The sequence below is a fragment of the Podarcis muralis genome, chromosome 5 (assembly GCF_964188315.1).
Source record: "Podarcis muralis chromosome 5, rPodMur119.hap1.1, whole genome shotgun sequence".
Taxonomy (NCBI): Eukaryota; Metazoa; Chordata; class Lepidosauria; order Squamata; family Lacertidae; genus Podarcis; species Podarcis muralis.
In genome coordinates, this window is record NC_135659.1 from 3,783,492 (window position 1) to 3,810,175 (window position 26,684).

The 26,684-nt window shown below is 44.9% G+C and overlaps 2 protein-coding genes across 11 annotated transcripts in view; both read left to right on the plus strand.

The window, feature by feature from the left end:
• The first annotated feature begins 22 nt into the window (after positions 1–22).
• On the plus strand, positions 23–11,690 carry METTL13 (methyltransferase 13, eEF1A N-terminus and K55). 7 transcript variants are annotated; one of them, XM_028732283.2, is made up of 8 exons: positions 24–154; positions 1,010–1,763; positions 2,380–2,579; positions 3,789–4,050; positions 7,700–7,864; positions 8,636–8,848; positions 10,143–10,274; positions 11,031–11,690. In XM_028732283.2, exons 2-8 carry the CDS (start codon positions 1,115–1,117, stop codon positions 11,303–11,305), a joined length of 1,896 nt encoding a protein of 631 aa, XP_028588116.2. In that variant the 5' UTR covers positions 24–154; positions 1,010–1,114; the 3' UTR covers positions 11,306–11,690. The 7 variants fall into 7 exon arrangements, with proteins under 7 accessions (XP_028588121.2, XP_028588116.2, XP_077784313.1 ...); XM_077928187.1 differs by having other exon boundaries at positions 25–215; XM_028732286.2 differs by having other exon boundaries at positions 25–154; positions 3,789–3,984.
• A 10,239-nt stretch (positions 11,691–21,929) lies between these two features.
• UAP1 (UDP-N-acetylglucosamine pyrophosphorylase 1) overlaps positions 21,930–26,684 on the plus strand; it is a 249,501-nt gene continuing 244,746 nt past the window's right edge. For 3 of the 4 annotated variants that reach the window (XM_077928183.1, XM_077928182.1, XM_077928184.1), the window contains exons 1-3: positions 22,164–22,355; positions 23,586–23,880; positions 26,001–26,205. In XM_077928183.1, coding sequence (XP_077784309.1) covers positions 22,179–22,355; positions 23,586–23,880; positions 26,001–26,205 — 677 coding nt within the window. In that variant the 5' untranslated portion in view covers positions 22,164–22,178. Of the gene's footprint in view, positions 22,064–22,163; positions 22,356–23,585; positions 23,881–26,000; positions 26,206–26,684 lie in introns of those variants that run through there. The other variant, XM_028732291.2, reaches the window with a different exon arrangement.

Below are 26,684 nucleotides of genomic sequence, written 5' to 3' on the forward strand. Positions count from 1 at the left end.
CTTCCGGCGTCTGGTCCCGCCGCGCAGGCGCAGTTTGCCGTCCCCTTCTCGCCATGGCGGCGCTGCGGCTGCTTCCCGGGCGCGCGCGGGATTTCGCCTCGTCCGGCTACTGGGAGCGCTTCTTTCGGGAGCGAGGCGGGCGCGCCTTCGAGTGGTACGGCGAGTGGCAGGACCTCCGGGCCTCCCTGGGACGGTACCTGCGGCCGCGGGACTCGGTGAGGCGAGGAGCGGGGCCGGAGGAACTCCCTGCCTCGTGATACGCAGGCGCCTTCGCCGCGCTCTTTGCGTCCCCTGCTGAAAACATCAATACTATTATGTATTGCATCTTCACCCGAAGATCTCAGGGTGGTTTTAATGAATTGCAATTCCCCTCCCCCTGATTTTATGGTTTTTACCTTTCTGTAAATCAATTTGAAGTTTTATTGTTGTAATCAAGTAGTGTATTGATTTTATTAAATAAGTAAATAAAGGCGTGGAGGGACGGTTAAAATAAGTGCTTTTTTAGAGGATATTATAGGGTTGTGAAACGTTCAGAGAAGGGCCAACACAATGATGTGGCGTGTTGCAGTGTTTATAGCATGAAAGCAACACTTGCAGCTCTCTCCCCACCCCATTTCCTCCAGTTATTGTGTGTAAGGAACATCCTGTATATGCTGCTGAATGAGAATAGTTGTCATGTTTTAATGCTTTCAAAGGGTATTTAAAACTCATTGCCAGAAGAAAATGAGCAAATTGGCAGGAAAACTCAGTCCTCTGCCTCCTGTCTTTTTCATTTCAGTGGCCATTATGTAGTGGAACTTGTTGGTGATTATTTCTTTTCTTTTCTTCTGACTTCTACACAACCAGTTGTTTTATTTGGGGGTATTTTGTGGTACATAGCAACTGTATTTCTGGTTGATAATCCTTCACATGTTCTTGTCTCTGAATTCATTCTGGGAATGTCTGTTTTAAGAAACCATTTTGGTTTGCCCACAAGGCATGTGACATTCTTTATGTGTTTTCCCACTAGATTCTTGTGGCTGGCTGTGGGAACTCAGAACTGAGTGAGCAGCTCTACGATGAAGGGTATCAAGATATCACCAATGTGGACATCAGTGAAGTGGTTATCAAGCAGATGGAGGAGCGCAGTGCTCACCTGAGGCCGAAGATGACTTACATGGTCATGGATGTGTTGCAAATGGATTTTCCTGATGAGCGCTTCCAAGTGGTACTGGACAAAGGCACACTTGATGCCCTCCTGACTGATGGGGAAGAGACCACGTTGAGTAGGGCAGAAAGGATGTTTGCTGAAATTAGCCGTGTTCTGCAGTTTGGGGGCCGCTACCTCTGCGTAACCTTGGCCCAAGCACATGTATCGAAGATGGCCATAGAATATTTCTCCCGGGAAGGCTGGATGGTGCGAATACACCAAGTCTCTGGCGATAAAGCAGGAACTTCAGAGGGAGAATTTGCCCTGCCCATCTTTGTCTATGTAATGACAAAGATTAGGCGTGTCCCAGGCTCAGCTTTATGCATCCTGGAGCTGTGTGCTGAAGCACAGGACAAGCCTATCCGGTTCAAGAGCACTGAGCATCTGATTGAGGCAGTGAAAGAGAGGCAACACTACTCTCTGCTACGGAGCCAGATCAATAAGAACCCCAGTTCAGGCACAGTCCCACTGGACCTTTGCAGCAAGGACACTGGCCGAGCCCGTTACACTTTGCATGTGGTGCACAGCCTGAATGTGAAAGCGTCTTTTGACAATAAATTTGCTATCTTCATTGGTAAGTTTTTATCTCCTTGATTGGCCAAGGTTGGAAAGTTCAAGTTAAATCTAAACAATCCAAGAGTCTCAACTGAGTCTCCTCCCACACTGCCAGTAATGTTTAAGAAGTGGATATGTTTTATTATTAAAGCAGCAGCACCAAATATACTGAAAAGCAATGTTTTAAGAACAGCAAATGGTCTGTTTACAGCATTATTTTTGCTCTTAGTGAATTTACAAACATTGGTTTAAAATCCCATGTATTTTTTTTTGTCCCCATAGTGTAGTTTCTCATCTTCTTACTTCCAAAGGAAAACAGCAGCAAGCCTGAATAGATTAAAAAAAGAGGGGGTGGCTTTTACAACTGATTCTAGACATGTCTGCTTTTCCTGTTAAAGTGAAGTAAACAGCATCTGCTGCCAATTCATAGGAGTACAAACCGAGCCTGTAAAAGAGTTGTCTTGAGGATATAGTCATGATGTCTGTACTATTAACATTCCATATTGGAGATGGAGTAGCAGTCTTTGACTTGCTTCAGCAAAGCCCACATAAGATGTTGGAACGCTCTGACTTTGTTCACGTACTTGGACAATTGTTTCTTTATTGTCTATATTTTCCATTTTGCCTCTCCCCAGTACCACAGGGCAGAGAAACTGAGTGGCTCTTTGGGACGGATGAGGGACGGAAGCAGTTGGCTACATGTGCGGGATTCTGGCGTCTAGTAACTGTGGCTTTGCACAGAGATCAGCACTATGAAGGTATGGAAGCAATCCAGGCAGAACTGTCGGAAAAGGTGATGGAGCTGGCCCCACCTGGTCTCCCAGCTGGGCAGCAGGTAAATGCTGAGGAGCTTCTAGAATTAGAAATGATTTTTTCAAGGGCTGCAGAGAATGAAACTATGTTACATTTGCTGATGGCACAAGGCTTTTGCTTAATGTTCTCTTGATGCAGGAGATGATGGTAGAGGAACTCCACTGACCACTCCTTAGGGAGGTGCTAGATGCCTCTGAACAGCAGCAGTCAAAGACGGCACACTTCAGCCATCCTTTCAAAAAGAGTGTGTGGAGCTTTCCTAGCTACTGCTGCCAGATGTAGGAGCATTAGAAACATATCAACCATAATTTTGACTTGTATGTATGGGCCTATTCAAGCAAGATAAACTAAATATGTTTTGCAAGATCAGGTGGATCTAGAATTCTTAGAATAAAATTAACATTTTGCCTAAAATCCAAGAGAGCAGATCACAGACAAAACTGAGGCAGACAGGACAGCGGCCCAACCCACTTTAAGGTACCGTATTTTTCGCCCTATAGGACGCACTTTTCCCCCTCCAAAAATGAAGGGGAAATGTGTGTGCGTCCTATGGGGCGAATGCAGGCTTTCGCTGAAGCCTGGAGAGCGAGAGGGGTCAGTGCGCACCGACCCCTCTCGCTCTCCAGGCTTCAGGAAGCTATCCACAAGCCTTGGGAGCCCGCGGGAGTTCCCGCGGGGCTCCTCAGGCTTGCGCAGAGCTGCCTCTTATCCCAAAGCCCCGGCGCACTGAGCAGTCACACCGGGGCTTCGGGTAGCTCTGCGCAACCCGCGGGAGCCCTCCCCCGGCTTGCGCAGCGCTGCCTCTTATCCCAAAGCCCCAGCACGCTGAGCAGTCGCGCCGGGGCTTCGGGTAGCTCTGCACAAGCCGCGGGAGCCCTCCCCCGGCTTGCGCAGCGCTGCCTCTTATCCCGAAGCCCCGGCGCGCTGAGCAGTCGCGCTGGGGCTTCGGGTAACTCTGCACAAGCTGCAGGAGGGCTTGCGGAGAGCAGCCTGATCTGGGGTCGGGGGAAGCTCGGGCTTCCGCCGCCCCAGCCTCGCGCCTTGGGGGGGAAATAAATTTTTTTTTCTTTATTTCCCCCCCAAAAAACTAGGTGCGTCTTATGGGCCGGTGCGCCCTATGGGGCGAAAAATACGGTAATTTCACACATGATCTGTTTATTGGTCTGTTTCCATGCTTTTTGATAATGCCTTCTGTAAGGTGGTGGCAACCTCTGACCATCTTCTCCTGCAGGTGCCTTTTCTGTCAGTGGGAGGTGACATTGGGATCCGCACCATCCAGCATCGTGGAACGAGCCCCCTTAGTGGGGAATATGTTATTGAGGATGTGAAAGGTGATGGTGCCCACTACTTCCGCCGCCTTATCTTCCTCAGCAACAGGAATGTGGTGCAGTCAGAGGCGAGACTTTCATTCAGAGGTTCCCACAAAGGTGAAATGAAGTGTGGTGAAGATGAAATGGGGATGACCTTACTACAAGGAAATGAGGCTTTGCCAAGTAACTGCCAACTATTGATCTGTAAAATGAGGTTGCTGGGAGGTGTGGGAAGCAGAATCATAGGGACTGGGCAAGTGTGGAAATAGCAAGTTGTGGCAAAAACATGCACAATCTGGAGTGAGTATGTTTCAGTTGCAACAGAGGAGGCTTCCATTCCTCTGATTTTTGGAGAGAACTAAACTATGAGTTGTGTGTGTGCATGAAAGCTTGTCAAACTCATGCTGGTAACCTCAAAAACGCTATCCAACCATCTCGTACTCTGTCGCCCCCTTCTCCTTGTGCCCTCCATCTTTCCCAGCATCAGTGTCTTCTCCAGGGAGTCTTCTCTTCTCATGAGGTGGCCAAAGTACTGGAGCCTCAGCTTCAGGATCTGTCCTTCCAGTGAGCACTCAGGGCTGATTTCCTTCAGAATGGAGAGGTTTGATCTTCTTGCAGTCCATGGGACTCTCAAGAGTCTCCTCCAGCACCAGAATTCAAAAGCATCAATTCTTCGGTGATCAGCCTTCTTTATGGTCCAGCTCTCACTTCCATACATCACTACTGGGAAGACCATGGCTTTAACTATACGGACCTTTGTTGGCAAGGTGACATCTCTACTTCTCAAGATGCTGTCTAGGCCTGTCATTGCCCTTCTCCCAAGAAGCAGGCGTCTTTTAATTTCGTGGCTGCTGTCACCATCTGCAGTGATCATGGCGCCCAAGAAAGTAAAATCTCTCACTGCCTCCATTTCTTCCCCTTCTATTTGCCAGGAGGTGATGGGACCAGTGGCCATGATCTTCGTTTTTTTGATGTTGAGCTTCAGACCATATTTTGCGCTCTCCTCTTTCACCCTCATTAAAATGTTCTTTAATTCCTCCTCACTTTCTGCCATCAAGGTTGTGTCATCTGCATATCTGAGGTTGTTGATATTTCTTCCGGCAATCTTAATTCCAGTTTGGGATTCATCCAGCCCAGCCTTTCGCATGATGTATTCTGCATATAAATTAAATAAGCAGGGAGACAAAATACAGCCTTGTCGTACTCCTTTCCCAATTTTGAACCAATCAGTTGTTCCATATCCAGTTCTAACTGTAGCTTCTTGTCCCACATAGAGATTTCTCAGGAGACAGATGAGGTGATCAGGCACTCCAATTTCTTTAAGAACTTGCCATAGTTTGCTGTGGTCGACAGTCAAAGGCTTTTGCATAGTCAATGAAGCAGAAGTAGATGTCTTTCTGGAACTCTCTAGCTTTCTCCATAATCCAGCGCATGTTTGCAATTTGGTCTCTGGTTCCTCTGCCTCTTCTAAATCCAGCTTGCACTTCTGGGAGTTCTCGATCCACATACTGCTTGAGCCTTCCTTGTAGAATTTTAAGCATAACCTTGCTAGCGTGTGAAATGAGTGCAATTGTGCGGTAGTTGGAGCATTCTTTGGCACTGCCCTTCTTTGGGATTGGGATGTAGACTGATCTTCTCCAATCTTCTGGCCACTGCTGAGTTTTCCAAATTTGCTGGCATATTGAGTGTAGCACCTTAACAGCATCATCTTTTAAAATTTTAAATAGTTCAGCTGGAATACCATCACTTCCACTGGCCTTGTTATTTGCAGTGCTTTCTAAGGCCCATTTGACTTCACTTTCCAGGATGTCTGGCTCAAGGTCAGCAACCACACTACCTAGGGTGTACGAGGCATCCATTTCTTTCTGGTATAGTTCCTCTGTGTATTCTTGCCACCTCTTCTTGATGTCTTCTGCTTCTGTTAGGTCCTTTCCACTTTTGTCTTTTATTATGGTAATCTTTGTACGAAATGTTCCTTTCATATCTCCAATTTTCTTGAACAGATCTCTGGTTCTTCCCATTCTGTTGTTTTCCTCTATTTGTTTGCATTGCTCGTTTAAGAAGGCCTTCTTGTCTCTCCTTGCTGTTCTTTGGAAATCTGCATTCAATTTCCTGTATCTTTCACAATCTCCCTCGCATTTTGCTTGCCTTCTCTCCTCTGCTATTTGTAAGGCCTCGTTGGACAGCCACTTTGCTTTCTTGCATTTCCTTTTCATTGGGATGGTTTTCGTTGCTGCCTCCTGTACAATGTTACGAGCCTCCATCCATAGTTCTTCAGGCACTCTGTCCACCAAATCTAAATCCTTAAACCTGTTCGTCACTTCCACTGTGTATTCATAAGGGATTTGACTTAGATTGTATCTTACCGGCCCAGTGGTTTTTCCTACTTTCTTCAGTTTAAGCTTGAATTTTGCTATAAGAAGCTGATGATCTGAGCCACAGTCAGCTCCAGGTCTTGTTTTTGCTGACTGTATAGAGCTTCTCCATCTTTGGCTGCAGAGAATATAATCAATCTGATTTCGATGCTGCCCATCTGGTGATGTCCATGTGTAGAGTCGATCTTGTGTTGTTGGAAAAGCGTGTTTGTGATGACCAGCTTGTTCTCTTGACAGAACTCTATTAGCCTTTGCCCTGCTTCGTTTTGATCTCCAAGGCCAAACTTGCCAGTTGTTCCTTTTATCTCTTGATTCCCTACTTTAGCATTCCAGTCCCCTATAATGAGAAGAACATCCTTCTTTGGTGTCACTTCTATAAGGTGTTGTAAGTCTTCATAGAATGGGTCAATTTCAGATTCTTCAGCACCAGTAGTTGGTGCATAAACTTGGATTACTGTGATGTTAAAAGGACAGAGGTGCCTGGCGTGCTCTGGTCCATGGGGTCACGAAGAGTCGGACACGACTAAACGACTAAACAACAACAACAACAACAACAACAATGAAAGCTTGTAAAATAAGAGTTGGTCATGTAGCACTTCCTCTCTGCATTGAGTATGTGCAGGCATCCACAGTTCCACTCACCTGTTCACTAGTTATGAGTGCCGCTTGAAAGGGATTCTGAGGAGTTTTCCCATATCTGAGCTTTGGGCATGTGAGGACTGCTTTTCCCTCCAGACTGCCCATCTGTTCTTGTTAAATGGCTTGAGGAATTTGCAGTAAGAATTAAATATTATAAACCTCTGTGAATAAATACGGATCCCTGCTGCTGCTGTCCTGTGCCCCATTGTGTGTCAAGATTGCATGAATTCAGTTTTGGTGCATGAAGTCCTTTTATCTGACCCCTTAGCAGTATTAAGGGAGCCTCCTTTATGTATGTACTGAGGGCATAAATAACAGTGGGGAGAATAAATCTTCTGGGTTAATGATTCTAAATAAGCACAACTCTTATTTACAGAACAGGAGCTAGACTGCAAGGGTGTGTTTCCTGTCTGCAATCTACCTTTAGAAACCAAGTTACTCAACTCTAAAAGATTCTTACGTATTAGGCCAAAAGGAGCTCTCTTGCTTGTTCAAGGAAAAAATGCTTTCCACATTCTTTGAAGGTAGAGAAGAGAATTGGAGAATTAACAAAGCCATCAGAAGAGGCTGTACTAAAAGAGAAGAGGAGGCTACTATATGAAAGGAAAAAAATTATTGAGAGGGCTTAGGTCTAGCAGAGCATTGATTCTTGCTTCGTGCTCAGCTTGAATCTAGTGGGGGGACAGGGACATGCCAGGAGCTATTTGGAGTTGCTGTCTCCTGCCCCAAATGTTTTCAGTGATCACGCCTCCTTCCCTACTATTTCTGCATGGCAGGAATAGGTTTGCCCATTTAAGTTGTTGTTGTTTTGCTTCCAGGGAATAAGAAGCACAAAAAAAAGAAAAAAACAGCCTCCATTAACTCTGCTGAGCCTGCTGCTGTGCCAGCCGGTCAGTCCATCGACAAAACCTATCTGTGTTGTGCTCACCATAGAGCAATGATTGCAGGATTGTGCCTGCTGAAAAATCCTGAGCACCTCCCAGGTAATTAGTAAGATCAACTAATTTCCATTTTCACTTGTCATTTGTGTGAGAAGTTGTGTTTGTTAGAGAAATTTGTTAGCTGTTGCACAGCTAAAATGTAGCCTGCACAAAAAGCTTGAGGGAATCCTGCTGCTTCTCTACAGCCAGCATTTTCAGATTGCTAGCAGTAATTTCACTGATCCAGCATCAATGTAGATTGTGAATAAGAAAACAAGAGTCTGGCACCCTAACCATTCCTGAAATCTTCCATAAATTTTCATTGGCTAGAGCCCACTTTGTTAGACTGGAATGAAAAGGAGAGTGGGGACTGTTAGCAGGTGGAATTAAATTGATGGCGCCAAAAGGCAATAAAATGCACTAGGTAATGGTGTCACATTTCTCTGGGTACACAAGAGGTAGCCTTGTTTGTTAGTACAAATGAATACCACCACTTCTGAGAGACTGTTCAAAATGACTCCATGCAGATGCTGGCTTTATGCTTTAGTTTCCCATGAGATAAGATTGTTACTGCCAGTGTCTAAATCGTCTTCAAGGCCACAGTTCAAATCTGTTAAAGTCCATAATATGCCCTTCAAAATATGCCAGTAGGAGCACAGCTTCCATTAAGTTCGCAGTTGTAATAGAACCATAGTGGGTTTACATATGTATTGGGGTTTGGTTAGCACTGAGTTGGGTGATATGGTGGTATGGATATCTCACACCTCGTAACTGGCAGATGCGTCCTATCAGTTATGCCTGTTGATTCATGCCTGCTTTGTGTGCTGATTGCAGAGGCCCTGATCCGTGTGCTGGTTATTGGCCTGGGTGGCGGCAGCCTGCCTCTCTTCATCCATGACTACTTCTTGCAGTGCTCTATTGATGTAGTGGAAATTGACCCAGCTATGTTGGAAGTGGCTACACGCTGGTTTGGCTTTTCACCTGAAGACAGGCTCAAAGTTCACATTGCAGATGGCTTAGTTTATGTTGACAGCCTTGCAGCAGAAGGTAACCATTTCCCATATAAGCCTGTGTAATCTGTTTGCCTTCCAGAGGCCAAGCGTTTCATGATTCTCCAAATAATCTCTGTTGTACTCCTGCTTTTTTGTGTTGCCTACATGTCAGAGTTGGGGAGAGGGGTTGGGGAGAGGGGTCTGCCCTGGTATATAACTCTTTTTCTTTACTTCCGTCTCCCCTTCTGCTTGAGAGATTGGTGGGATGGGGGCTTTTGGGGGCCCTTCTGTGTCACAAAATATGGGGAAATGTGCATCAAATTTAGATTTTTTTGTTGTTATTCAATATTTTCTCAGATTATTTGTAGTCATTGTGACTCAACACTGTATTTTGGATTGTCCTGGACCTGAATACAACCATTGGGAAAAGATGTCTCACACACACTCAGAGGAGAGAAAGGAAATAAGAATAGCTATGATTCTACTTTCAGCTGCCTCCAACTCCCAGTCCCCTTGTTCCGCTTGGCAGTGGTTATGGTAGTGAGGGGTCAAAGAGAAGTAAATGCAAAGAAATTCCTAAGGTAGAGTAGTTTCTTTTGAGGGTACCCCAATGTCTAGGGCAGCCATTTTCAGATGATGTTGTACTACAACGTCCCTCATTCCTGACTGATTGCACTTCTCACAAGGGATGATGGGAGTTGTTGTCCAGCAAAAGCTGAGACCCTGGGTTGAAAAAGGCTGGTTTAGGGCATTGCACTTCACTGCACAGTTTCTATGGCATTAATGCATGTCAGTACAGTGGTACCTCTGGTTGTGAACGCCTCTGGTTGCGCATGCTGCGGGTTACGAGCTCTGGTAACCTGGAAGTAGCCGCTCCCGGTTGCAAACTTTGCCCCGGGATGTGAGCGGAAATCGCAAGCCAGAGGGAGACACACTTTCGCTAATGGCACCTCAGGTTACAAGCAGTTTCCGGTTATGAACGGACCTCTGGAACGGATTCCGCTCGTTACCAGAGGTACTACTGCAGTAAGTGCATTCCTATGGAAACAAATGGGCTTCCTAGACCATCCTTTGCCAATAGTTGTGTTCACTGTGTTCAAAATATCTGGAGGACACTAGGTTTTGGAAGGCTGTACTAGACACCCTTGAGATGGATGGAAATTGTTTCCAAATACCTTGTTGCTAGATAACTGCTCTTTACAGAGAGTCCTGTTGGTAAAAGACAGGTTGGTGTGGTCACACTGTTGGCTATTTTAGTTTGACACCAGGGCACTTACATGTCCAAACACTTGTTCTGCTTCACCCTATTTCTGTTGATCTCACAAAAACACACTCCTGTTTTCCTTCAGCTTCATCCTCTTATGATGCCATCATGTTTGATGTGGACAGCAAGGACTCTTCCTTGGGTATGAGCTGCCCACCCCCAGCCTTTGTGGAGAAGTCCTTCCTTCAGAAAGTGAGGACCCTTCTGAAGAAGGAAGGTGAGGGTCAATGGGCCTTAAGTGCCCTGGAGCAGATACCTGCATTTTCATTGTTTCTGACTAAAAGCCATTACAGATTCATTCACAGATCCAGCAAGTCCATTAAAACCTGTCAAAAGAAATCCAGAGATATACATCCTTTTACAATAAGTCAAATTAATGAATTGCGTGCACAGTCTACAGCATTGTCTTTTATATAGCTAGCACAAATACTTTTAGCAGCTTTAGCAAATAGGGTTGTTTTGTATGTGACAAGCAGATCACAGTCAGATAACAGCAAACATATTTTCACTTCAGGATTCTGTCCCTGTAGTGGTGCCTGTTTATCTTGGTAGCTCAAATGCAATATGGTATCAAGATTTGGGGGATGATAACCTGAAATAATAACCTGAAAGACCTGGAAGTGTGCCAGAAATAGTTCCTAAGGTATCTACTCACACAAAATGCGCCGAGAACAATGGGAATTTTCAACATTGTACCTTACACACACACACACACACACACACACACACACACACACACAATCCCACCTTGCTACACCTGTCTTGGCCCCTTTTCTCACACCCAGAAGATAAAAACTTTTAAAACAATCCTCCTTGTCTGCCAACATTCAAACACCACCCTAGGCTATGGATCAACTACTCAACCTACCCCCACAAATCAGTAAACCCCCTCCTACAAACAAATCTAAATGGGTGCTCTGTGACCTCTGACATCTGCTTTGTAATAATCAAAGTGTCTTATTCCTCTCTGCAGGCCTCTTCATTCTAAATTTGGTGTGTCGAGACACCCAGCTTCGAGATGCTGTTCTGGCTACCCTAAGAGAGACTTTCCCTTTGCTCTATGTCCGGAGGATTGAGGGGGAGGTAAATGAAATCCTATTCTGCCAGCAGCAGGCTAAGCACAAGCTACCTCCTGCAGAGCTCCGAGACACAGCTCAGATTCTGGAGAAGGCCCTGCGACAACCTGGTCAAGCATGGGACACTACTTACGTCCTGGCAGATGTACTGGAAGCAGTAAAACTGGTGTGAAGAAGGATAATTCAGTCCCATATAGTACTTTCTGGAGAGAAGCAGCAGCCTACTGTGGTTTGAGAATAATGCTGCCCATCTGTTGCACTCCCACACTTGTACTGTGGAACGACTGTCCATCTATTCAAAGCATTGTAGGGATAAGATGTTCCTAGACTGCCCTTGAAGGCTGCACAGGTAGCCCTTCTTCATGGAAACGGAGATGTTTAGGATACGTCCTATAAATGGTGCCAGGAGCACTTCTCAGGAGTAACTGCTTATCCTGGACGTTCCTGAAAATTGGGGTAATGAAAATTGCCTTTCTCATTCTGTATAGTTTTAAAAAATCTGTGCAGATAAATCAGTCCCCTTTGCTTAAAATAAAATATCTTTCTATTGTGCAGTAGCTGCTGTAGTGTGAAGCAATAATTAATGATTTCTCCCAACATTTAAAAATAGGCAAGGTGGACCATGGTATGTACTTAAAAAATGGAATCATTGCTGGGTGGGACAGAAACAGTAGCCTTCCTTACAGAAAAGTGTGATGCAAGAGGGAGTCCCTTCAACACTGTGTAAAGGGTTTTGTGACTACAGGGAGGCAAACAGCGTCTTTAGCAACATTGTGAGCACATTACTGTCACTCTCTTAGCCCTTCTGTGAAAGTGGAAAAAATTCAAGTCTGCATATTTCAGTTCTACCTCAGTGTGAGTCACCACCAATTAGACAGAAGCTTCCCGGTCTACTGTGGCATGACCTTTTTGTAATGTCTAAAGCTAGTTGCGAAATACCCAAGAGGAGGAAAAGAAACTCCCCAGGATTGCCAAAAAATACAACAGAAAGCTCAATATGGGGCAGGCTGCCAGTGGTCTTCACAATGGAGAGAAAAAACAAGACTGAAAGAACTTAGCAAGTTGTTTTTTAAATGTGTACCATTTGAATTATAAAGCTAGTGTTCTTCCTGGGTGTCAGGTGAGGCAGGAGTTTATTCAGGAATAGTTCTTCCTCTTGGCCACAGGTATGGTCAGAGTGCTATGATGTTGGGGTTCATGTAGCTTCCCCCAAAAAGCCAAGAGGCAAGGTGGCTTCCTCCTCTCCCCCACCCCATTGCCTTGCAAGGAATGAGCGAGTCACAGACAGAATGACTGGCTTTTCCTTCCCTGTCCTGAACAGGAAATAACCTTTCTGAGAGGGTATTTAGGCCTTCCTCCTATTTCTCCTCAGCAGCCACAGAATGGTATCCAACTGCAATATTTAGCAAACCTTTCACCCTTCATAGAGAAAACATCCAAATATGCAGTCTAATCTCTGACTTCAAAACAAGAACTTCCAACATCCTGTACCAAAGTAAATTCAGGCAACGTAAGATTGGTGGTTACAGAACACCAGCTCCATTTGCTGCATTGATCTATGGACAGTCTTGTTACATTTCTAAGGATGAGGTTCTCTAAACATTGATCTGATACCTGCTGGACACAACATGTCCCAGTGGCACTCAGTGGTCAATGAAGAGGGACCCCCCAAAATGGTGACATACAAGACGTAAATCTTGTGACTGAGGTACAGCGATCCTGGCGGGACAGTAGCAGAAGAAATCTGAATCTCTCTGGCATAAAAAGATCTTTCAGTAACTCGTTGCCATATCTTTGAACCCTAGGTTTGATGACACACATTCACCTTAAATATGCAACTTGCTTTACTAAGACAAAATATCCTTTAGGTTTTGTATACTGAAAGGGAAGGGGATTCGGATACATCTTGCTAGCCTTGATATCACTACTTCATTTTGAACCTGGTTAAGAGCCCACGTCTCCCCTGCAGACATTTGAGATACTGAACTGACAGAACTGTATGAATGACAACATCCAAGATTAGGACTCTAAGCAAAACATTGTGCAGAGATGGTGCTTATGGTGCCCTGAGAACCATTAGGCGTTACGGTTTTGTAACAAGTCTTGATTGGTCTGGATTGTATATGTCTGTTTTCAGATGCTCTTTCTGCCTTCCGGCTTTTACTGCAGAGCAAACATGCCTGCAGAGTGCTCAGATATATTCCTCATTAGGAGAGACAACTTCTTAAACTCCTCATGCTCTGAAACTAGAATAAACTTGTTTCAGGATTTGATTTCACTTCTTCAACCCTATTTGACCCCCAAAAAGGCAATGCGATGACCATTATACTCCAACAAATCTTAACCCTGGTTTGATCAGGAATGCCTCGCTGTGAAGCGGTCTTTGTTGGGAAAATACAGGAACTATAGGTCTGCCAATCTACCCTCACTCCCTGCAGAGTGGTTTGAAGCTAAACAAAATTATAAAGCTTTGATCAAAAAGAAAAAGTTTCAGGCCCAAAGGGGAGAGTGGCAATGTTTAATAGAGACCTCTCGAAGGAGGGACTCAGCCACCTTTTGGAAAATAGTTGCAAAAGGATGGCAAGATTCCCCCTCCAAAGTGGAATATACCATCTCTGTTGGGATTTGGGAGTCATACTTCCAATCCTTATACACAACTAAGCAACATCTGTCCCTACCTCTAAGTGATATTGGTGCTGAGTGGCCCCCGGTGTCAACTGAAGAAGCTCGCAAGGCTCATTCAATCTCTTAAACCTGGCAAAGCTCCTGGTGCAGACAATATTTCACCCGAGCTTCTTAAGGCCAATGTTCATTTGCGGGCCCCAGTGCTTGCTGCCTTGTTCACCAGCATAGATCAATTAGCTACCATCCCAGAGGATTGGGGGTTGGGAGTGAGGTCATGGGGAAATATCTAGATATCACTACATTGGTGTCTGTTGCCAACTATCCTTGGCAAAGAAATATCAGTAAAAAAGCCAAAAGAGACCTTATGCCAACCTTTTAAGCTAAGGAACCCATCTTCAGGCATGATCTTCAAACAGTCAATGAAAGCACTAAAGGCAACCAAATTGATGTTCTAGCCTTCCAGAAACATAGCAAGGGACTAACAGTTCACAGTTCATTTATTTGGACAGCATGTCTACAAAGGTTTATGTCAAATCAGAGATTTTTCATTCTCCAACAGGAGGGCCAACAAGGCTATAGTCAAGATAGAGGAGGCAGCATTAAACTTAGTTAAAAATAATAATTGCCATTTTCAAAGTAATCTGATTGATTCAAGAATAAATAAAAAGAGGTGTAAACAATGCATTTTGCATAATGTATATAGCTTGGCCTCGAAAGAAGGCCACTGTGCAGTAGCTCCTCTTCAAAAACACGGACGAAAGAAGATGAAAAAAAGGAATGAGAATTAGCAGAAATATAAATACTCAAAAGGGCTTATTTATGTATGTTCTCTATTCCTAATCCTTTTGGCATATTTGATATTGGTATATATTTGAAATGTAACTGAATACAACAAAATATTTCATAACTGGACAAATTCTGGAAATACAAATACTGACACAAAGAAATTAGACATTTCTGTGCTGAAAACTCACTTGGCCAGCATCCTTCCTATTTCATTATTGGTAAACTCCCAAGTTCTTTCTCCAGGGAATGGGCGTTGTGCTGCCCCACCAAGGCTGTAATGATCACTCATTTAGGTCATTCTGAGACAACTGTCACTGTGCTTCACCCACACATGTGACGGGACATTAAGTGAGGCGTGCTGTGTTGTTTTCAGTGTTGCAGTGTTAGTGATGGGTGGGAGCATAAAGTTCAGACAGGCACTGAAGTTTAAAGATTGCTGCCTGATGCAAAGATGTTCTTTAGATCTGAAATGCCTTCTGGTATCTCATTATAAATCTACATTTTGGGGGGGTCCATTGATGTGTACAGCAGTGAAGGTACATTCCAGACCGAAGAATGCCAAGCACAAAGGTTCAAGGAGAAATTGGGAATAAATAGGTGTGGGGGTTTGAGGCAAGACAAAGCTACAATGTGAGCTGAGAGGCATGTGCAATAAGAATATAGTGGCTGGATTAATACCAGAAGTGGCTGTGGGGGGAAGTTTGATATTGCAGAAACTGAATTGGGCATCTGTAGTGTGGAACACAGTGCATGTCAGTGGTGAATAGGCCATGGAGATCTTAAGAACTGCAGCCCTCTGAATTTTTGTTTGCTTGAATGGTCCAAATAAAATACACTAGAAACAAGCCTGCCTGGATATTTCACACACTGTTTAAGCACTGCCTCCTCCAAAGCATTTTGGAGACTGGTAGTTATTAAGAAGGAGGTAAAGGTAAAGGACCCCTGATAGTTAAGTCCAGTCACAAACGACTCGGGTTGCGGCACTCATCTCGCTTTACTGGCGAAACTAGAGCAGCGCACGGAAACGCCGTTTACCTTCCCACCAGAGCGGTAACTAGTTATCTACTTGCACTTTTACATGCTTTCGAACTGCTAGGTGGGCAGGAGCTGAGACTGAACAACGGGAGCTCACACCGTCGTGGGGATTCGAACCGCTGACCTTCCAATCAGCAGGCCCAAGAGGCTCAGTGGTTTAGACCACAGCGCCACCCGCGTCCCGCTAAGAAGGAGGTAGTGTGCTCATATTCAGTTCATGCTCTGTTACTATGATAATTGTTTAACGTATTCCAGGGCTGAATTTTTTTAAGGAAAAAAATATTTGTATAATGTGTGCAGTACGTATAAAAGGGCATCAGGACTAAAAAGTGCACCCTGAGAAAAACCATACAAAACAGAAAGCAATCACGAAGCAAAACTACTATAAGAGTTTGAAGGTGTGGCATCTGTCTGTCTCAGGACTTCGCCGTTTGTGAAGTCAAACTGTTGGACCATAGTAGCGCCTGCTGTGGCAGTGGAGACCCATGCAGGAAGGACATGTTTTGTTGCAACTGGGGCAGATGAAGGCCTCCAGTTGTGCTGCTGCTGGTGCACCATGACGTTTCTGCTCCGCACTCATCCCAGTGGGTTTTTCTCCTCTGGTCACTGCTGTTGTTGTTTAGTCATGTCTGACTCTTTGTGACCCTGCTATGGATACACAACTTGATTGCTTGTCTCCAGGCGTTGTGGTTGTCTAGGGATTCCCACATGGCAGGGTTGTTGATGCTGCCAGCTTTCATGTCACGGTGGCAAGGCATCTTTGTAACACAGAGTTGGACTACCAATGAGCCTGGTGCTGTAAGTCAGCTTCCCATAAGAGCACGTCCTGGAGTGCCAGCAACTGATACTAGTGGAAGAAGCAAAGAAAAGGGGTGGGGAGGATTGAATGGGCATGAGAAGACAAAGGGCCAAGTAAGTTCAAACATTCTTCCAAGTAAAATTGTACTTCCCATAAGTCAAAAGAGGCTTCCATATGGCCACAAGGCTGAATCTTAACATCCACAATTTTGTGGAAAAATATCAAGTCAACCAGGAAAGTTTCCAAAATCATATGGCGCAATCCCTCTGTGTAACAGATATTCAATCCAAGCCGCGAAGGAGTGTGTGCTTTAGCTTAGCAGTAAATTGTACATTGTGCTTTGGTAACCACAACAAAAAATAAAAGGCCTGTTACTTGACAAATAACAGCTGAATTCATTATATTTTGATTTCTCCCTTAAAAATGAATCATTGATCATAACTTTATGCTGCAGATTCTTCCTGATAAATTTATGAACCAGTGGCCCACAAATATACAGTGGTACCTCAGGTTACATACACTTCAGGTTACATACGCTTCAGGTTACAGACTCCGCTAACCCAGAAATAGTACCTCAGGTTAAGAACTTTGCTTCAGGATGAGAACAGAAATTGTTCTGGCGGGGCGGCAGCAGGAGGCCCCATTAGCTAAAGTGGTGCTTCAGGTTTAGAACAGTTTCAGGTTAAGAACAGACCTCTGGAATGAATTAAGTACTTAACCCGAGGTACCACTGTATTGGGGTAGGGAGAGTTCACATGTTTCATTTTTGCAAGGGCCCACTTGTTGACTTAGACGTATCATTTTTTAAATTAAAAAAATCATTGTTACACAAAGCAATTTCAAGGCATTATGAAATAATAATAATAATAATAGTAATAATAATAATTTTTTATTATTTATACCCCGCCCTCCCCAGCCAAGGCCAGGCTCAGAGCGGCTTACAAGCAATAATAAAAACAAGTTAAATGATTACAACTTAAAAACAAAATTAAAAATACAACATTAAAATATTGAAACATTAAAATATTAAAATGTAGCCTCATTGCAGAAGGAGAAGGAAAGGAAAAAAGAAAGAGAGGGAGGGAGGGAATCAAATTGGCTCCAAGCCAAAGGCCAGGTGGAACAACTCTGCCTTACAGGCCCTGCGGAAAGAAATCAGATCCTGCAGGGCCCTGGTCTCATGAGGCAGAGCGTTCCACCAGCCGGGGCCAGTGTTGAAAAGGCCCTGGCTCTGGTTGAGGCTAATCTAACTTCCTTAGGGCCCGGGACCACTAGGGTGTTGCTATTTATGGACCTTGAGGCTCTCCGTGGGGCATACCAGGAGAGGCGGTCCCGTAGGTACGAGGGTCCTAGGCCATGAAGGGCTTTAAAGGTCAAAACCAGCACCTTAAATCTGACCCTGTACTCCACTGGGAGCCAGTGCAGCTGGAAAAGCACTGGGTGAATATGCTCCCATGGCAAAGACCCCGTGAGGAGCCTCGCTGCAGCATTCTGCACCCGCTGGAGTTTCTGGGACAGCTTCAAGGGCAGCCCTGCGTAGAGCGAATTACAGTAGTCAAGCCTGGAGATGAACCGTCGCATGGATCACTGTGGCCAGGTCGGGGCGGGAAAGGTAAGGGACCAACTGCTTGATGCGGTGAAGGTGGAAAAATGTCGCCTTGGCTGTTGCTGTAACTTGCGCCTCCATGGAAAGGGAGGCGTCAAGGATTACACCCAAACTCTTAACGGAAGGCAATGGCACTAATTGGGCCCCCGCAAGAGAAGGGAGTTGGTCCCTCATCCCCATGCCATCCCGACCCAGCCATAGGACCTCTGTCTTCGAAGGATTTAGTTTCAATCGGCTCCCACAAAACCATCCAGCCACAGCTTCCAAGCATCTGGTCAGTGTGTCCGGGGCTGAGTCGGTGTGGCCATCCATCAGCAGATAGAACTGAGTGTCATCAGCATATTGGTGACAGCCCAGCCCAAAGCTCCGGATAATGTGGCCAAGAGGGCGCATAAAGATGTTAAAAAGCATTGGGGAGAGGATTGCGCCCTGCGGCACTCCACACACCAAGGAGTGGCGCGACGACATTTCCCTCCCTAGTGCCACCCTCTGTCCCCGACCAGAGATAAAAGAGCACAGCCAAATGCAATAATTCTATACAAAATGATTCCTCTGCCTGCTGCAGTCAGTTGGTGTTCCTCTATTATAGGTAGCTTGGTCAGCAAAACAGTGGGTCAGTTTATACCTAAACTGTAAGAGCCGTGCCAAAGAACTGTAAAGAATGATTTATGTTCTTGTTAGCAGCTAGCAGCTCTGCTGGGAAATGAGAGGGGTGGCTCCTCGAGGATAGAAGATTGCAAGTACACCTGTACAGGGGGATTGCTGTCACAAACACAATGGTGTATACAAGAAAGGCACACTGAACTGAAATTGAATTGAAATACTTTATTGTCACTTGTACAATTTGTATACAGTGAGATTACACGAGCACCCCCTACTCAGCTCTCTTAGTCTTAATTCCCCTTGTTTACTGACGCACACCCACCAAACCCGAAAGTCCGTTGCCCTGTTGTTATCTTTTCATTCAGCAGCCCAACAGCCCACGGATAGAAGCCGTTCTTTACCCTGTTGGTGTGACTAATCATGCTTCTATATCTTCTGCCCGAGGGCAGAAGATCAAGAAAGTGCCGGCCAGGGTGTGAATCATCCCTGAGAATTTTCCTCACTCTCCTGAGGCAAAGTTCTTCCGTATTTCATCCAGTGGATTCACAGGACAGTCCACCCTCTGTGGGCACTTCCTATCAGTTGATGTCAAACCAGCGTACCACACCGTGATGCAGTATGAAAGGACACTTTCTATTGTTGACCGGTAGAAGGAGATCATCAAATGTTGATTGACATCATTCATCCGCAATACTCTGAGGAGATGCCACACCTCTCCCCACTTGAATATATTCCCTACAACAGTTGAAGGTGGAAAGGGGGACAGACAAAAATAACCCAGTCCCCCCCCCCCATCCAAGTGTGGGAAAGCAGAAGACGCAGTCACCAAGAAATGACTCTCTACCCAGAGATTATGAGGTGCATATGCTGGTTCTTAGACACGATTAACTGCATAAATCTAATAGAAATACAAAGGAAGGTTCTCCTACCCCAAACCTGGCTGTAGAAATTCAGCAAAAAAGTGAATGCTGTTTTAGTCTGCAACAACAGCAGTCTAGTGTCCAGATCAAGGGAAGTAATAGTACCACTTGATTCTGCCTTAGTCAGACCACACCAGTAACCAGTTCTGGGCACCACAATTTACGGTAAGAAGGATGCTGACAAGCTGGAACATGTGCAGAGGAGGGTGACCAAGCTAATCGAGGGTCTGGAAACCAAGCCTTATGAGGAATGGTTGAAGGAGTTAGGGATATTTAGCCTGGAAAAGAGGAGACTGAGGGAGATATAATAGCCATCTTCAAATAGCTGAAGGACTGTCAAACAGAAGAGGAAGCATTCTTGTTTTCTCCTGCTCTTGAGGGCAGGACTCAAGGCAATGGCTTCAAGTTGCAAGAAAGGAGATTCCGACTAAACATTCAGAAAAGCTTGCTGACAGTAAGAGGAGTTCAGACTCCCACAAGAGGTGGTGGACTCTCCTTCCTTGGAGGTTTAAGCAGAGGTTGGATGGCCATCTGTCCCAGATGCTTCAGTTGCGATTCCTGCATTGGAGATGGTTAGATGAGATGACCCTCAAGGTCTCTTCCAACTCTACAATTCTCCCTTCACAATTATATGATCCTATGATCTCATTCATCTTTACAACTGCCCCAAAGAGCAATAGAATGATCCCCAAGTCCTCACTCCAGTCAGCAATCATGCTGCAGCATTCTGCACCAGCAGGATTGGCGGCAACAGCAACAAATATGGTCTGTGCTTATGGTAATATGTTCTCTATTTTTTATTTTTTATTATTCTCTTGCTAATTATGCTGTCTTTTGGTTCAAAATTGGGAAAGGAGTACGGCAAGGCTGTATATTGTCTCCCTGCTTATTTAACTTATATGCATAATTCATCATGCGAAAGGCTGGGCTGGATGAATCCCAAGCTGGAATTAAGATCGCCGGAAGAAATATCAACAACCTCAGATATGCAGATGACACAACCTTGATGGCAGAAAGTGAGGAGGAATTAAAGAACCTTTTAATGAGGGTGAAAGAGGAGAGCGCAAAATATGGTCTGAAGCTCAACATCAAAAAAACGAAGATCATGGCCACTGGGCCCATCACCTCCTGGCAAATAGAAGGGGAAGAAATGGAGGCAGTGAGAGATTTTACTTTCTTGGGCTCCATGATCACTGCAGAAGGTGACAGCAGTCACGAAATTAAAAGACGCCTGCTCCTTGGGAGAAAGGCGATAGCAAACCTAGACAACATATTAAAAAGCAGAGACATCACCTTGCCAACAAAGGTCCGCATAGTTAAAGCCATGGTTTTCCCAGTAGTGATGTATGGAAGTGAGAGCTGGACCATAAAGAAGGCTGATTGCCAAAGAATTGATGCTTTTGAATTATGGTGCTGGAGAAGACTCTTGAGAGTCCCATGGACTGCAAGAAGATCAAACCTCTCCATTCTTAAGGAGATCAGCCCTGAGTGCTCACTGGAAGGACAGATCGTGAAGCTGAGGCTCCAATACTTTGGCCACCTCATGAGAAGACAAGACTCCCTGGAAAAGACCCTGATGTTGGGAAAGATGGAGGGCACAAGGAGAAGGGGACGACAGAGGACGAGATGGTGGGACAGTGTTCTCGAAGCTACCAGCATGAGTTTGACCAAACTGTGGGGGGCAGTGGAAGACAGGAGGGCCTGGCGTGCTCTGGTCCAGGGGGTCACGAAGAGGCGGACACGACTAAACGACTAAACGACAATTATGCTGTCTTACTTGTGCATTTTATATTTGACATCCTTTAGTTACGTTATCTTTTGAAAAGTCCCCCTTCCCTCCTGTTAGCTTTGCTGTTGAATGAGCCTTGTGCAGCTGACCACCTTTGTAAACTTTTGTTTTGAAATCTTTAAAATAGTATTTCCGCTCTCTCTTAATTACGCTGCTTTGAATGTATATGGTACTTTCTGACTTTCTTCGGTAATGTTTTATCCTGGACTGTTTTATCTGATGTTTTAATGTGGGTTGTAAACCGTTTTGAGATTTAAATCTTAAAAACGTAAAGCAGTTTCGAAATGAAGTGACTAATAATAATAGAGGATTTTAAGAGAAGTGAGGACTCAGCAGACCAGCTTAGGAAGGAAGTCCTGGCCTTAGGGACCACTCCCTAGATTATCTTACGATACTTGTTTGGGTGTCACACATTTTATTTGCAAATATGCGTGTTGCAACCCTATGACTCATGGAAGAAGAGAGGAACCAGGCCTCGCTCACTTCGGGACCAGCACGCCAAAGGGGCCCGTTGCCATAGCAACGAGAGGCCGCCCCGCGCCAGGCGCCCTTCCCCTGGCGAGCCCCGCCCCGCCCCGCGCGCCCCGGCGCCCAGCCAATGCCGTCGCGCGGCTCCTCCGGGACCTGGCATGACGTGGCAGAGGCGCCGCCCCGCCCCGCGGAGCTTGCCATTGGTCGAGGTGGGTGAGGAGGGGCGGGGCTTGAGAAGAGGGCTCTGGCTGGTGGGAAGGAAGGAGCGGAGACGGCGCTGCGAGTCGCCGCGGGAGGTGAGCCCCTGCTGGAGGGGGCGCGGGCGGCAGCGGGCGGGCGGGCGGCGGGGGGGGGGGGGAGAGTTAAATCGCATATCATCTAGCTTCTTGTTGTTCAAGCTGAGCCAGAGCAATGAGTCGCGTTTTCGTTTTTTATAAAGAAAATGACGATTGTGCTAAATTTGAGCAGCCCCAGCAGGGCATTTCAGAGTGGGCTTTATTTGGCTTCTGTCGCGGTGAATGGAGTTTTACGGTGCTTTGCAGAGTAGCAGAAAAGGCAGGTGGCATAAAAGGAGCGCATACTGTACATGTGTGTGTATATACGGTATCTATATATATAGAGAGAGAGATAATGTTATTTTTATAGACACAGCACAATGATGTTTTCTGTGTCCCATCTGGCATCCCCATGTTATAAGGAAGTTACCATAGTCGGTGGCAGAAGTATGATGTGGCTCGATGAGACGAGTGAGGCGTTTGTGTGCATGTCTACGAGTCTAGCAAGCTGGTCTGTTTGTTGCAGTAACTCTGGGGTGCTTCAAAAGGGCGCATATATATGCAGAGAATATATATGTTCTGTAGAGGACACGGGGATAAAAAAAAGAAATGGGTGTTGTTATTGGTGTTTATAGTAATATTGGGGTATGCACTTGTTACTGTTTGTAAAGGGTGTGTGTGTGTGTGTGTGTGTGTGTATGAGATACTGCTTTTAACTGTTGCGTGATTTCATGCCACCTTGAATTCCTTTTTTGGAAAATAAGATGGGATGGAAGCACTAAAATAAACACAATTTAAAAAAGAACAACCCTGTTTCAGTATTTGCCTTTCCAGATGTGAATTAGGCTATCTTTGCCTCCTTGTGCCAGGAGTCTTTCCCCCTGCAGAACTGTTCACTTAGATATCACTGGAATTGGTGCTTTCCCCTTCTTAATGGTGGCCTTCATGGATCAAGATTCAGGCCAGCATCCTGCACATCCTTTTCAACATGTCTTATGCTCTATATTCCAGTTTTGTAAATCATTCCACAAAAAATAGTGGGCTTCAAATATTTTGATGAGGTTATCAAGAGGCAAGTGGCCTGTAATTCCATGCTAGCCATAGACGAAGATTAGTCACCTCCACTGCAGCCAGTATGAAAATGCAAGCTAGTAAGGAAAAGGGAAAGCGCCTTCTAACTATGCCTTTTCTTCTTCTTTTTATTATGTATTTTGTGTTTTTTATCTTGTATTTTTATGTTCTGAACTGCCCTGAGATCTATGGATAAAGAACAGTATCAAAATTTAATAAATAAACAAGGAAGAGGGTTTCCTTCTTTTCACTAACATGGGACCCAAGTAGTTTGGTAAATGTGGGGAGGAGTGACTCACCCATCTCCCAGTCTACTCAATTACTTTCTTGAATCTCACCTATGTGACTACCTGCTTGGCTATGGCTACCTAGTGAATTATTAAATTCAAGGCTGCTGTAGCTGGGGGAAGTGCAAAGTGTTTTTGGGCTAAGAGTTTCTCAGTGAGTCTTACTGTTCTCTTCTCCTCCATAGGCCATGGACGGGGACAATGAGATCCATGAGCTCCAGCGCTGCTTGGCTGAGGCGGGACAGAGCCATCTGCTTCGGTTCTGGGAAGAACTGGATGTGTCAGAGCAGCAAGAGCTGTATAGAGACTTGAAGGACATGAATCTGGGAGAGCTGGGCCAAGCTTTCCAGAAAGCCATGAAGGAAAGCAGCCATTTGCCAGGGCAGGAGAACGTGGATGCCAAAATGGAACCTGTGCCGCGTGAAGTGCTAGGGAGCGCAACTCGGGACCAAGCCCAGCTGTCCGCCTGGGAGCAGGAAGGTAACAAGAGGAACCCCACTTGCCACATAGTCAGTTCTAGGAAGCAGACCTGGTCCCTGAAGTGATACAGACTATGTAAAGAACAACACAGATCATAGGCTTGCTTCTCTACACTTCTTATATAATATCCACAGTTTGTGAAATATGAAAGCACTCTCTGTTAGAAGGTGTAGGCTGATGTTACAGCAAGCTCAGTTGGGACCCCTTGTAGCAAGGTTTTAGCATGTGCTTTGAGGGAAGTGGGAAGTCTCACAACTTCATAAAGTTTTCTTACAGACCATTGTGTAACTATAATAGTACAATGGCAAATCTTATGTATTTTGAGACATTTTAAAAAATGGTTTTTAACATTTAAAAAAATGGTTGTGTATGTCTCTAGGCTCTCATGGAAGGTGCTTGTTGAATGCCAAATTATGAATAATTTTAAAGTGGGGAGAACATACCAGTTCCTTGGTTTTCATTCTATTAGTAACAATGCTGAATAGCACTCTTTAGATTGATTTTCCCTGTCTTGTTGTGTTCCTCCGCTTGGCTGTCTTGACTGTATGGAGCTTTGGTGGCCTACGGGGGAACCTGCTATTCCTTTTACTATGTAGCCAAAGGGATTTAGGCCTGAGTGCCATTTCTTAATATGATCTCTTCCACTAGAAACTGCAGGAAAAAGCAGAAACAGTGGACCCTTGAGCAAGCTGTTTGTGTCAGTTCTCTGGACCGCTGAAGTGCATAAGGGCTCTTCTTGTTATCCCAAAGAGCTATGACCTTTCCCAGTGCTTTCCCCTCAGAGTCAGCTGGAGACCGACTCTATCATACCATAGTCGTAAGATCTGTGGGCTTGGAGTATGGTCTGGATTGAAGCAGTGACAGAGAGAGAGAGAAGAAAGAATTAAAGAATTAAAGAATTAAAGAAAAAGTAATATCCAGGCTCAAGTCTGATTGCTCTAGACTAGAAAAATATTAAAACTTGCAAAAGCAGCAGCAGCAGTGTTGCTGTTAAGAAGAGAATAAGCAAGATTTTGCTTTTACTATCTCAATAACTGTTTAAAATGTCATAAAGCAGGCTTTTGAGTAATACAGCATTCTTCTCCAGGCCAAGAAAACTTGGTATTGCATCTAGGTACTACTGAATATCTTTTGAAGTTAGCTTTGTTCTGCCTTGCTGCTTAGGTTGCTCTTTGCCTGTGTTCCTCATTCACCTATACTGTGTGCCCTTTTTTAATAAAACAAATGTGTAAATAGTTTCAGGCATGTTTCCAAGCAGGAAGTAATCCAGGAAGCATTTTATCATGGGGAGGCCAAATAAACATTTAACACATAATGTATCTTTAGAAACACCCATATTTGAACTCCTGTGATAATGAAATTATTGATGAGAACCCCAGATTTGCATGCAACATTCTTTCTTGCCATTCCCCCAACCTCATGTCTAGCCAACTTGCCTGGTTTGAGGCAAACCATCAGTATGCCACTTCATCCAAACCAGCAGTCTCTGCTTTTCTTCAAAATTGGAAATTAGACAAGGAATTAGCAAGTGAGCCTGAGATTCAGTCCAGCATTGAACACAGGTTGGCATAACCACTGATTCCCCATCTTCCAAGGTCTATTCTGAAAAATGAATGATGTAACTTTTAATGTGCTTGTTCACACATTTTTGATTTTTTGATGTTGAGAAGCAATCAAACCTGAGAGTAGTATTGTAAGATGGGAAAGGCAGTCATACAGAGTACAGATGCTCTACCCCCTTTTCCCCTTAAAAGCAGCAACAAAAATATACTTTAAACAATGCATATATATCTCCAGAACTGTAATCACTTTTCTTGTTCTTAAGTGAAGCTTTTGGTTCAAGATGTAAATTCTAGTGGTGTAGAAGGATGTTAGGGAATTTCTCATTACTCTTGGTTCCAAGTAGAGCATAAAACAGCCTTAGATTAGTAGTAGAGAGGACTGGAGTCTCCAAGGGCACTTTGAGCAGAATACAGAGATTCTACCTCCGTTATGTGAAGCACGTCTGGATCAGTTAGATTCTTTGAGTGATGCCTTGCATTCCTGAAAAAGAGTTGTGTGCAAATCAAATGCGCGCTGTCTATCACTGGAGTAACATTTATTTTTCTTGCTTTTTTTAGGTCTCCGACAGATTTCCCAAAACAAAGTTGCTGTTCTTCTTCTAGCTGGTGGGCAAGGAACAAGGCTGGGTGTCTCATACCCCAAGGGGATGTATGATGTAGGCCTGCCATCCCACAAAACTCTCTTCCAGATCCAAGCAGAGCGCATCCTGAAACTGCAGCAGCTGGCTGAAAGACAACATGGCCTGAAATGTGTTATACCATGGTAAGCAACTTGGACACTTCAGGCATTTTATCAGTGTTCTTCAGGAGCAAGTGGAAGCAGATGATCCCTGCTAGTGGTCTTTGTTTTGTTGGTTCAGAAGCTTTTGCTGCCTTGCTTTCAGGGCTGTATAGCTACTCAGGGTTGTATCCAGCAGTGGTGTGAGCAGAAGACAGCTTGCCTGCAGAAGACATTCTTTTCCCTTCCTCTCCATCATCAACCTCTACACACACTCCACCCCCCAAGAGTACTTTGGGGCCCTTCAACAGTGAGGGGTGTATCTTATAAAGTTGCAGTGCAAGGGTAAAATAGCTATAAGTTGGCATAAGATCTCTTGCCCCAGTTTTGAATTATTTCCTCTGAAGTTTTCTGGCACGTATGGTTTCAGAGGCCATAAGAAAGCTGTGAAATAACACTTGTGAATGTATGGCTTCTTTTGGCCCTTTGGGGAGGAAGGTTCCTACGTATGTCTAGTAGCAAGG

Excerpts from the sequence above, each read along its gene's own strand:
- METTL13 (XM_077928187.1), top strand. The coding sequence starts at position 54 with ATGGCGGCGCTGCGGCTGCTTCCCGGGCGCGCGCGGGATTTCGCCTCG. Across the intron at positions 4,051-7,699 it reads AGGAAATGAGGCTTTGCCAA|GGAATAAGAAGCACAAAAAA; the intron begins GTAACTGCCAAC and ends TTTTGCTTCCAG. Across the intron at positions 7,865-8,635 it reads AAATCCTGAGCACCTCCCAG|AGGCCCTGATCCGTGTGCTG; the intron begins GTAATTAGTAAG and ends TGCTGATTGCAG.